At 60.0% G+C, this 10,795-nt stretch overlaps 1 protein-coding gene across 2 annotated transcripts; it reads left to right on the top strand.

Annotated features, from left to right (window-relative positions):
* Positions 1-3,093: 3,093 nt before the first annotated feature.
* Positions 3,094-10,307, top strand: ARPC1B (actin related protein 2/3 complex subunit 1B). 2 transcript variants are annotated; one of them, XM_074886197.1, is made up of 10 exons: positions 3,094-3,249; positions 5,719-5,792; positions 6,563-6,667; positions 7,261-7,483; positions 7,889-7,996; positions 8,134-8,340; positions 8,582-8,657; positions 8,741-8,937; positions 9,455-9,545; positions 10,011-10,307. In XM_074886197.1, exons 2-10 carry the CDS (start codon positions 5,729-5,731, stop codon positions 10,047-10,049), a joined length of 1,110 nt encoding a protein of 369 aa, XP_074742298.1. In that variant the 5' UTR covers positions 3,094-3,249; positions 5,719-5,728; the 3' UTR covers positions 10,050-10,307. The 2 variants fall into 2 exon arrangements, with proteins under 2 accessions (XP_074742298.1, XP_074742299.1); XM_074886198.1 differs by having other exon boundaries at positions 3,119-3,249; positions 5,693-5,792.
* The last annotated feature ends 488 nt before the right edge of the window (positions 10,308-10,795 follow it).

Genomic DNA, 10,795 nt, shown 5'->3' with positions numbered 1-10,795 from the left:
GTGTTTGAAAAGGGAGGGTGGAAGATAAGTGCACAAAGCTGACAACTGCTGTTGTTCTGCTGCGAGTGAGCTGTGTCCATCACAGAGCTGGATTGTTCTCGGGTGCGATGTTGGTTGTGTGCAGAGAATGAGCTGTTTTTCCGGTTCCTTCAGGTTTTCTTGTGTCTACCACCTTCCTCCCCTGGCAGTCAAGCATGGCTTTGCCATTTTCTCTCCCTTCTAAACATAAAATAATGACTATTTAACCTCAATTCTTGCAGTCTAATGACCTGATGTGTACCATGATTTGTGGTGGGGATGAGTTTATCAGCTAGACTACAATGCTGAAGGAGTTAAGTGTGTTCTGGATTGAAGTGACCCCACCAGCCTTGGTGGATGGACAGAGGAGATGGGTTTGGCTTTGACCATCTCCATACGTACTATTAGATGTGTATATCTCACAGACAGTAATGGTTTGGTTTCTGAAGTCACTTTTGAAAGTGTGGTGGTTTATTTCCAAAAAGTATTAAAAAAAAAAAAAAAATCTAAAATATACAGTCCAAGGATGGAAAAAATCATCTAATGAGAGAGTGGAGAAGATGGGTCTCGGAAGTGTTTATGCCTTGTTCTTTTTCTGTGTGAAAGAGCTGGAGAAGGTAAAATGAGCCCATTAGCTCCAAAAAGCCAACAAACTGAAGTCTGATGAAACTCCTGGAGGTTACTGGCTGGGAGAAAGAAGTACACTGGAAGTCTGAGATTAAAAAAAGATTGGGGATATTTATAATAGAAAAGGACCGAGCAAGAGGAATATAAACAACCATCACTCAAGGCATAATTCAACTGAAACCAGCCCCGTGCGTGGGGCCGGGAGACTTGTGCGCCGTCGGCACTGGGGGCTCTCTGCTTTCTCAGCGGAGGATGTTCTGCTGCCGTCCCCCCTCCAGTGTCCGTGAGCACAGAGAAGGGAGGTGGTGGTTTTGCCTCTACCCTTGTCATGGTCGCCTCCCTCCATCTGTAACACCATCCTTTGTGCCCGGCGTGGGCGATGATCCACGACTGTGTTTAGCACCAGGCTTCTGAGCGCGCGCTCGCGTGGGCTCGGGTTAGCGGCGCTTCTGAAAGCGATGTTCGCGATGAAGCTCGTGGGTGCAGTCTTAATTACAGGGTAGCTGCTGGCTGCACGTGCTCGACGTTACGCGCCAGTTAATGGACTGTTGGGGGCAAGAAACGGGGCTCAACGCAAGCGGGGATGCCGGGGATTGTTCACAAGCCTGCCTGAAAAACTTCCCAGCCTCTGAAGGGAAAGAAGCTGCAGAATCGCTGCCACATCCCCTCTGCCTCACCTCCGAAGAAAAGCCCTGCAAAAAATTGTTCCAGCATCTGTGCAGGGGGATAGTTCCTCTACGGCCTTTCTGCAGAGGCCTTCAGCATCGCAAGATGTGCTGCCGTGGATGCAGGAGGATCTTTCCACTTCAGAAACCAGAGGCAAAAGCAGGTAAAGGATTTGACCAAACCTTGAGTTGGACCTGGCAAGAGTCCAGGAGCAATGAGGAAATGTGAGGAACCGCTCCTCAGGCAGCACTGGGGTGACGCTCTCCTCTCCCTTCCCTTAATAACGTACTCTGAGTCCTGCTGCAGAAATTAAACTGTCCCGACCTTCATCCACATCCCCGCCTGGAAGGGATCTGACGTGAAGGGACGAGCAGAGGGATGGTCTGTCCTGTGTCCTCCCATCCCACACAGATGAAGGCTGCTGGTCCTGGTGCAGGAGGCAGCAGTGGGACACCCTGGTGAAGAGCAGAGAGAGCAGCTCGTAGCCAAAGGACTAGAGAAAAATTGCAGGCAGCAAGAAAAACTTCAAAAAGCTGCAACTTCCAGCCACGTGGGAGCTGTGGTGTGAGCTCCCTCCCTTTTGCTGCAGCGATGCTGGGCGTGAGGCTGGACGCTACGATGGGCAAACTGCTGCCAGAGGACGGGACGGCTCGCTGCTCCCGAGAGGGGCTTTTCCCCACCATGGGGATTCACTCCTGAGCAGAGCTGCAGAGACTCACCACCCTCCAGGGACATCTTGGGATCTCCACGTGTGTCTGCTGGGATCACGGCGACACGTGCAAAGGGCAGCCTGGCTAACGGCCTTGAGGACTGAGGGAGTGACGAGCTGCCCGCTCGGTGCCACCCCGCAGAGGGGATCAATTCTGCAGTTCAACAAATTCGAGGTTTTGTACCAGCATCCTGCAGCTGAGAAGCCTCGTTGGGGCCCTGCCCTCCCTGTACAAGACCCAGATGTGCTGCTGAACCACTTCTGTGATGTTACTCAGGGAGGGAAGGGGCAAGTTCTTCCCTCCACGCGTGACTCTGCAGCAGGGGAGCGAGAAGCTGAAGCCCGTCTTTCCTTCCCAGCAGGAGCTGAGCTGCTGGGAGTTACTCTGCCAAGCTGGGAAAGGGATACAAATTAGTTGCTCTGAAGCACAAGGGGGGAAAAAAAATTGAGGGGTGCTTGTCTGGTAGGTGAGGGTACATGCCCTCAGCTGTGACTGCAGCCAGCTGGGGTCCCACCGGGCTCAGTGGGATGCAGGAACCGGCAGCAGCTGCTGCTCAGGGCGGCCGGATCGAGGCGCCGCAGGGTCCTGCCGAGCTGCGAATCTCCTCGGCCGTGGGAGGCGATGCCGACGCGCATCTCGCCCCGGGTGGGCTCTGACGGCAGCCCTGGCCCGCTGTGGGCCACCCCCTGCAGGCAGGGCCACCCCCTGCAGGCAGGGCCACCCCCTGCAGGCAGGGCCACCCCTGGCAGGCAGGGCCACCCCTGGCAGGCAGGGCCACCCTGCTGCATCCGTCCCCCCAAAACATATCAGGGACCGGGGCACGAGCAGCCCTCCCGCTGCCGGGAGGAGAGGACGGGGATCCTTCCCCTCTGCTTTCCCAGCCACGTCCTTTCCCGGTGCACCCGGGGACAAGTTGCCCACATCCCACCGAGCAGCGGGGACTGCCGGGAGCATCCCGGGGCTGGTGGCCCATCCACGTGCGGCGATGGCGGAGAGGCCTGGCTCGCAGGCAGGCAGGCAGGCAGGGGCAGGGCGGCCGCCGAGCTGCTTTGCACTCCCCCAACGCCCACGTAAGGAAGTGGTTGCATTTCTCTGAGAGGAAAAGGGAAGTCGGGCTGCCTCGGCGGGGCAGCCAGCAGCTCCCGCCGCTCGCTCCAGGCTGCGTTCGTGTTGACTGCCCAGAGTCCATGAACTAGCCCTGCCTGTCCTGCCAGCGCTGCCCAGCAAGGTAAGGAGCAGGGAGCCGGCTCTGCCACCCCGGCGAGGGGCTGGATCTGTCCCTTGGGGGGGCTGTGGCCGTCACCTCTCCCGGTGCTCACACCCTGCTCGAGGGGAGGTGGGGACCCCCTGGCCAGGGCTGCTTTGGGGTCTGAGGGGGGTGCAGGCAGTGTCTCGCCGCTCGTGGGTTTTGTTGTTGCTGTGTTTTGGGTTTGTTTTTTTTTTTTTCCCCTGCAGCTTTGGCAGCAAGTTTGAGTTTTATTCTTTTGCCAGAGGCCTGGCAGCTGTGGGGTGTTGGAAAGGGTCCCCTGGTGAGGGTCCTGCGAGGGTTGGTGCTGGCAGAGTCAGAGCTGCCTGCAGTCTGCCTGCCTCTCCTCCTCAGACATCAACTGCCTTGGGCTTTGCCCAGTGCGAGGAAGAGGAGGGTCAGAGCTACCCTGGGACGGCGCTGTGCCCCCAGGGCCAGGCTGACTCCTGGGGTACCCCACACCCACATTGAGGACCAAGGATGGGTGTCCCCAACCTGACTGGCAGGAGCACGGTGGGGGGTGACACCCTGCAGCCGCCATGGGGACCAGAGGGGCTCCCAGGGGTGGGTGTCGAGGGGTCGGTGGTGCAGGAGGACCAGGCCACCATGGTGGCCAGGGATGTTTTCATGGGGTCCTACAGCTCCCGTTGGGACTGTTACTGTGCCCCTGCTTCAGTGGGTGCAAACCCATGTCCTGCCACCCCACCAAGCTCAGCAAATGTGAAAATACAGCTCCTCCGGCATGTGGCTTCCTCCCTGGGGCTGGGAGGAGCCCCCAGCACTTGACTCCTGCTAAGGTTTGGTTATCTCCTCCAAGGACGTTTCCGAACTACTCGGGGCTGGCCAGGGAGATAATGGAGCTGCATCAGGTCCCAATCCCACCCTGTCTGACCTTCTGAAAATTCCCATTTTCCTCCCTCAAGAGCCTCTGTGTCAAGCAGGCATACATGGCCACGGCCCCTCCGATGCTCTTCCCTGCTGGGGAAGGGGCTGCCGAGCTCCCCAGGGGTCACCCCACGGCTCCCCCCCCAGGGTGGGAGCACAGCTCAGCCCATGGGGCGTCAACACGGAACTGGCCATAAACCAGCTGCTGGGGGAAATGAAACATAAACCGCTGCAGGGAGCGATTGGCGCTCGAACGGCCGAGCAGCCCATGCTGCTTTACTGCAGTGGCAGGGGAACGGCTTCCGCTCCCTGGCGTGGTGGCTGAGTGGCAGCGGCTTTGTAGCCTCCCAGGGGTCACCCCATGCTGAACCCCGGCAGGATTGGTGGGGCTGGGGCTGGGTAGCTGCCTGCTCAGCCATACCTGTGTCCCCGGCCAGCAGGGATGGGTGGTTCAGCAGCGGCTCGGCCGTGGGGTGTGTGACAGCAGGGCTTGTGCCGTGCATCGCGTTGGGATTTCTTCACATGCAAAAGGCAGGTGATGGAGCCCCACAGATTTTCTTTTCAGCAGCCCAGGGACAGAGGTTTGCTAGGAGGGACTTTTTTCCTTCCCTTATACTGTTTTTAGCTGCCAAAGAAAACGGGTAGTGTTCAGGGAGTTCCCAAAATAGCCGAGAGGCAAACTGTGAGTAATCCCCGTCCGTCATGCCCTGGCGAGGTGTTTCCCTACATCCATGCGTTATCTCGGCTGGGTGGCCGAGGGGCTGCACCGCTGCTCTGAGCCCTTCCTGGTCCTGTGGCACCCAGAGGGGACTTGTGGGAAGCTGCTCTGTCCCGTGGCACCGGAGCGGTCGGTGGGTGCTGGCGGGAGCGGCGGGAGCTCAGCCAGGGGAAGGGATTAGTCACCACCTCGCCAGGGCTGAGCACACACGGGAAGGGACGGGACAGGATGGGGTGGGGGTGCCTCCATGGGGCTTTGGCTCTTCCTAAATGAGAGGTAGGGAAGGAGCAAGTGGATTCAGCTCTACAGGACTGGTGGGAGCAGCCAGAGGAAGGGGGTGCTGCCCATGGAGGGGCCTCTGGGATGCACATGAGGCTGGCAGCCAGCACCGTGGTCCCCTCCTGCCCACCAAGCTCCAGCTGGCTGGGGCAGGGTGGTGGGGCAGTTTGGAAGTCCCTGGAAGTGTTCCCTGCTTCCCATTTGGCCATGGGACACCCATGTGGCACCCAGCTATGGGGTGCCTGGCCATGGGGTACCCATCTGGCACCCAGCCATGGGACAGTCAGCGTGGGGTGCCCAGCCACGGGGCAGCACCATGGGGAATGTCTCCTCCAGCTGCACCTGGACCCTCCCTTGCCCACCCTGAGCTTGGGCAATCTCTGAGCTTGGAAATCCTCAGGGAAACCCCTTCTCTGGCAGAGGGGGGACACAGTGGGCTGCAACATGGGGCTGATCCCTGTGGGAGGGAACACTTAGTGGGGCTGGGAGCTGGGGGTCCCACTGGGGGCTTGTGCCCATGGCCAGAGCAGCATCTCCTGACAGCCACGGGGGTCTCGCCCTGTCCCCAGCCTGTGAGCCATGGCCTACCACAGCTTCCTGCTGGAGCCCATCAGCTGCCACGCCTGGAACAAGGACCGGACCCGTAAGTATGGCTGGAGCACCCCATCCCAAAATCCCCAGGGATGGCCTGAAGCACCAACTGTCCCAGCTGAACATCGCTGCAGTGGGCGATGCGCCCCCCCCGGACGGGGCAGAGCTGGGTTGGGGCTGCATTTGGGGAAGCAGGTCCTGCCACAGACAGATTATGGAGCTGGGACAGTACGTGTCACCCTGCGTCCCCCTGGTCCTGCTGCCGGGGCAGAGCCCAGTGCTGGGGGTGCCAGCACAGCGTCCAGCCCCCGGGCACCACGGCAGCCGGTGTGGGAAGGGACGGATGAAACGCGGAGAGGAGAGCGGAGCAGAGCTGAGTGATTCACGGCCCATGGCATTTCCCGGCCACAGCGCGGGGGATGTGGGAGAGAACAAAAAGTGCTTTCTCTGCTGCGGCCGGCGTGCCGGGCAGGCGGGGCTGGATGGGAGCTGAGCATCCGCAGCCATCCCGTCCCATCCCGTCCCACCAGCCCCATGGGACCAGAGGCTGGGGAAGGGAGGATGCTGGGCTGGAGGGTGTGGGGGAGGTTCTCTCTTTCCCATAGGGACAGTTTGCAGGAGCAGGACCAGCTTTGGGGCAACGCAGGGCTGGGGGGGGCTTGGTGGGACCCCACCATGCAGATGGGGCTCAGTGGGGTCCCACTGTGTCTTGCTGAGCCTGGAGCACAGGAAGGGGCAAGTCGATGCTGGCTGGCTCTGCTCCCCCCTGGTAGAGCCCATGACCCAGGGGAGGGCTTTGCCCCGGCTGCTCTCGCCCTGCAGAGATCGCCCTCTGCCCCAACAACCACGAGGTCCACATCTACCGCAAGGACGGGGCCAAGTGGAGCAAAGTCCATGAGCTGAAGGAGCACAACGGGCAGGTGACGGGTGAGACCTGGTTGACTGAGGAGACGGGGACATGGGTGGTGGGTGGCCCTGCCCTGGAGCCAGTCCTAGCCCAGCTTGGTGGCAACGGCAACTTCTGGATGGGGGTTGTGCAGGGGGTAGAGAAGAGGGAGCAGGTTGTGTCTACTTCTCCTGGTCTTGACCCGGCATGTCAGAAAGAACCCAGGGGTGGGATGGATGGGATGGGAGAGATGGGGAGGGAGGGAGGCAGGGAGGGAGGGATGGGAAGGTATGAATAGATGGAAGAGATGGGGTAAGATGAGTTGGGAGGGAATGGGATGGGGTGGAAGGGATGGGAAAGGATGAGATGGATGGATGGATGGATGGATGGATGGATGGATGGATGGATGGATGGGAGAGACATGTGGGATGGGGTGGGATGGAATGCTTTGGGGTGGGAGGGTTGGCAAGGGCTGGGTGGGATGATTTGGGATGGATGTGGGAGGAGGGCAAAGAGGGACTCTGGAGCAGAGACCACCCAGAACAGCTCTGCCTTCAAATAGCCTCCATCCCTGAGTGACCCATCCCCATCCCCATGGCTCTCTGGGCCACCGTCACCCACCTCTGCCTTCCAGGCATCGACTGGGCCCCAGAGAGCAACCGGCTGGTGACATGTGGGACTGACCGCAATGCCTATGTCTGGACCCTGAAGGGCAATGTCTGGAAACCCACCCTGGTCATCCTGCGGATCAACCGGGCTGCCCGCTGCGTCAAGTGGTCCCCCAAGGAGAACAAGTTTGCAGTGGGCAGCGGCTCCCGGCTCATCTCCATCTGCTACTTTGAGCAGGAGAATGACTGGTGAGGCTCTGCCATGGCCTTGTTGGGTCTGTCCTGGGGGAGATGGAGAAGAGATGGATGGATGGATGGATGGATGGATGGATGGATGGATGGATGGATGGAGAGATGGAGAGATGGATGGATGGAATGAGGGAGGGAGAGGTGGGAGACAGGAGAATGGAGGAGTTGGAGGTGAGACAGGAGGAGGTGGGGGAGACAGAGAGGAGCTGGAGAAGGAGATGGAGACAGATGGGGAGATGGAGGGAGGTACTCCCCATGCCCAAGCTCCTACTGCAGGATGGTGGCCCAGGGCAGCTCCTGGGGTGCTTGTAGTCCTGACCACCCTCAGCCAGCCCCCCGGAAAGCTCAGCAGGGTTCCCAAAGGTGGTGATGCTCCCCCACTGATGCCAACCGTTCTCCACGCAGGTGGGTTTGCAAGCACATCAAGAAGCCCATCCGCTCGACAGTCCTCAGCCTCGACTGGCACCCCAACAACGTCCTCCTGGCCGCTGGCTCCTGTGACTTCAAGTGCCGGTGAGGAGCAGGAAGGGTGGATGATGGGGCACCCCATGGGCTCTGGCTGGGAAACTGAGGCATGCAAAGGGGCAGGGATGGAGGCAGCTCTGGTGCTGTGTCCAGGGATACATGGCAAGGCTCTCCCCTCCTCTCAGGATCTTCTCAGCCTACATCAAGGAGGTGGAGGAGCGGCCCAGCCCCACACCGTGGGGCTCCAAGATGCCCTTCGGGGAGCTGATGTTCGAGTCAAGCAGCAGCTGCGGGTGGGTGCACAGCATCTGCTTCTCGGCCAGCGGCGCCCGTGTGGCCTGGGTGAGCCATGACAGCACCCTCTGCCTCGCCGATGCCAACAAGAAGATGGCGTAAGTGGGGCTGGGGAGAGGAGTGGGCTGGGAGGGGCTGGGGGCCGCCATGCTGTGCGTGGCAGGGGGAGTTGACCCCAAAACCGACCCAGGGATGGAGACATCTGAGCGGGGTTGGGCCAAACATAGATGGAGGAGAGGCGGCATGTCCTCTCCTTGTAGTCTTGTGGCTTCCACCTATGTTATGAGCTGTGCCAGTCTCAGTGCAGAGAGGCTGCTAACGCCCTGCCCTTCCTCGTAGTGTCGCTTCCCTCTGCACCGAGACCCTGCCCCTCCTGGCTGTCACCTTCATCACTGAAAACAGCCTGGTGGCTGCGGTGAGTCCGGGCTGGGGTCATGGGGTGGGCACTGCACTGGGAGCTGGCAGGAGGGTGCTGAGCAGGGCCACCTGGTTCCCCAGGGCCACGACTGCTACCCGATGCTGTTCACCTACGAGGAGAGCCAGGGCGCACTGACCTTTGGGGGGAAGCTGGATGTCCCCAAGCAGAGCTCCCAGCGTGGCCTCACTGCCCGTGAGCGGTTCCAGAACCTGGACAAGAAAGCGAGCTCGGACACCGCCAATGCCTCGCTGGACACCCTGCACAAGAACAGCATCAGGTACGTATGGGGGGATGAGTGGGTGAAGGGACAGGCTTGGCTGGGTCACCCCAGGGGCTGTTTGCTGGCCCCTGCGCATCCCCTGACTGTGTTGCTGTCCAGCCTGGGTGCCGCGACAGCCCTGGAGCACCCCCAGCGCATCCCTGGGTACCCCTGAGAATTTCTGAAGCATCCCTGAGCATCCCTGAATGTGGGTTGGGGAGATGGAGGGGTTCAGCCCCAAGAGCTGGGACAGCTCTGGAGCATCCCTGGGTATCCCGGGAGCATCCCTGGGCATCCCGGAGCATCCCTGGAGCATCCCTGAGCATCCCTGCACACAGGTGGAGGAGATGGAGGTGTCCAGCTCCAGGAGCTGGGATAGCCCCTGAGCATCCCTGGGCATCCCCAGAGCATCCCTGCATGTGGGTGGGGGACATGAAGGGGTCCAGCCCCACTCCCACCCACCAGCTACTAGGCAGCCCCAAGGGCTCGGCAGGGACCTGGGACTGACTCCCCACCCCCTCTTTGCACCCCGCAGCCAGATCTCGGTGCTGGCAGGCGGGAAGGGCAACTGCTCACAGTTCTGCACCACGGGGATGGACGGTGGCATGAGCATCTGGGATGTCAAGGTAAGGCGTCCCCGCGGTGCCGTGCTCCCCCAGGCTGGTAGCACCCAGCGTTGAAGAACCCTCGTTAGCCACAGCTCTAATTGCAATCCCTCACCCTGCTGCTGCGCAGCTCTTTGCTGGGGTGGTGGGGCCCATCCTGCCACGGGGGTCCCACAGGCCTGGGTGGGATCTCCTGGGTGGGGGACACCCCTGGGTGGCACTTTTACAGCTCGTCATCAGGGCAGGGGTGTTGATGCCCGCCTTGTGCAGGGATCCAGCACCCTCTCCTGGCTTCGGCTTTACCCACAAGGCTTGAAAAATGAGCCAAAACCAGCCGAAGTTGGGATCTCTTCCCTGCAGGGACAGGTTGGCACCCCAGAGGACAGCTTCCCCCCCAGGCTGTGCCCCCCTTTCAGCTCCCCAACCACCTCCAGTTGCCTTGAAAAGCAAAAAGCTGATGATGAACAACCTCCTGTTTCATTTTAGAGCCTGGAGTCGGCGCTGAAGGATCTCAAGATCAAATGAAGGAGCCACCCGGGAAGGGCGTCCGGGGATGCCAGCCCGCCCCTGCTCTGCCGCGCTTGCCTGCTTTCCCCCGCGAGCCCCCGTGCCACGCGAGCCGGCCATGCTGCCACCAGCAACGCTTCCCCGGCTGCCAGCCAGCCCTGGTGGCTGCTCTCAGACAATTTTTATTACTATTTTTGTTACCATCCTACCCGATGCTGGTCATACATCGCTTAAAGAAATCAAAAATAAAGTAAGGATTTTCCTGTATAAATCCAATTTTTTTTTTTGGCCTTTTTTAAAAACAAATTCAATGCGAACAGGTGTGATCAGAGCACATCATGGCCATATCTCACCATGGGTGGTTATGAATCGGGAAGGTGGGGATAAGGGGAATGTCACCCCCTCATTCCCTACTTCCTTCAGCATGATTTCAGAACAGCATCAGTACTAGAGAAAAGGTAGGGGCAAGGATGGAGGCAGCACAGCAGTGCAGGTTTCCCATCCTGCTCCTGGCACTGAGCGCCTCCTGGACACCAGTCAAGTCCCATCAGGTGTGAAATTCCACACCCTAGGAGCCAGCTCCGAAACCTTGGGCTGCTGAACCAATCCTGCCGCTTTCCAGCCCGTTATCGCAGGCTGCCAGGCAGTTTTGATCAGAGCACCTCTGACTTCCACCTTCCTCATCTCTAACTCAGGGCACGAGCAGTCCCGGCTCACAGCCAAAGGGGGAGGACAAAGCTGCTCCCAGGAGCCCTCAAAGAAGC

The sequence above is a fragment of the Strix uralensis genome, chromosome 16 (assembly GCF_047716275.1).
Source record: "Strix uralensis isolate ZFMK-TIS-50842 chromosome 16, bStrUra1, whole genome shotgun sequence".
Classification (NCBI taxonomy): Eukaryota; Metazoa; Chordata; class Aves; order Strigiformes; family Strigidae; genus Strix; species Strix uralensis.
This window is presented reverse-complemented; position numbering and strand designations above follow the sequence as displayed.

What these genes read in the sequence shown, in the direction of transcription:
- ARPC1B (XM_074886197.1), top strand. Translation starts at nt 5,729, where the DNA reads ATGGCCTACCACAGCTTCCTGCTGGAGCCCATCAGCTGCCACGCCTGG. An exon ending in TTTGAGCAGGAGAATGACTG is followed by an intron (nt 7,484 to 7,888) that starts GTGAGGCTCTGC and finishes TTCTCCACGCAG; the next exon opens with GTGGGTTTGCAAGCACATCA. An exon ending in GATGCCAACAAGAAGATGGC is followed by an intron (nt 8,341 to 8,581) that starts GTAAGTGGGGCT and finishes CCTTCCTCGTAG; the next exon opens with TGTCGCTTCCCTCTGCACCG.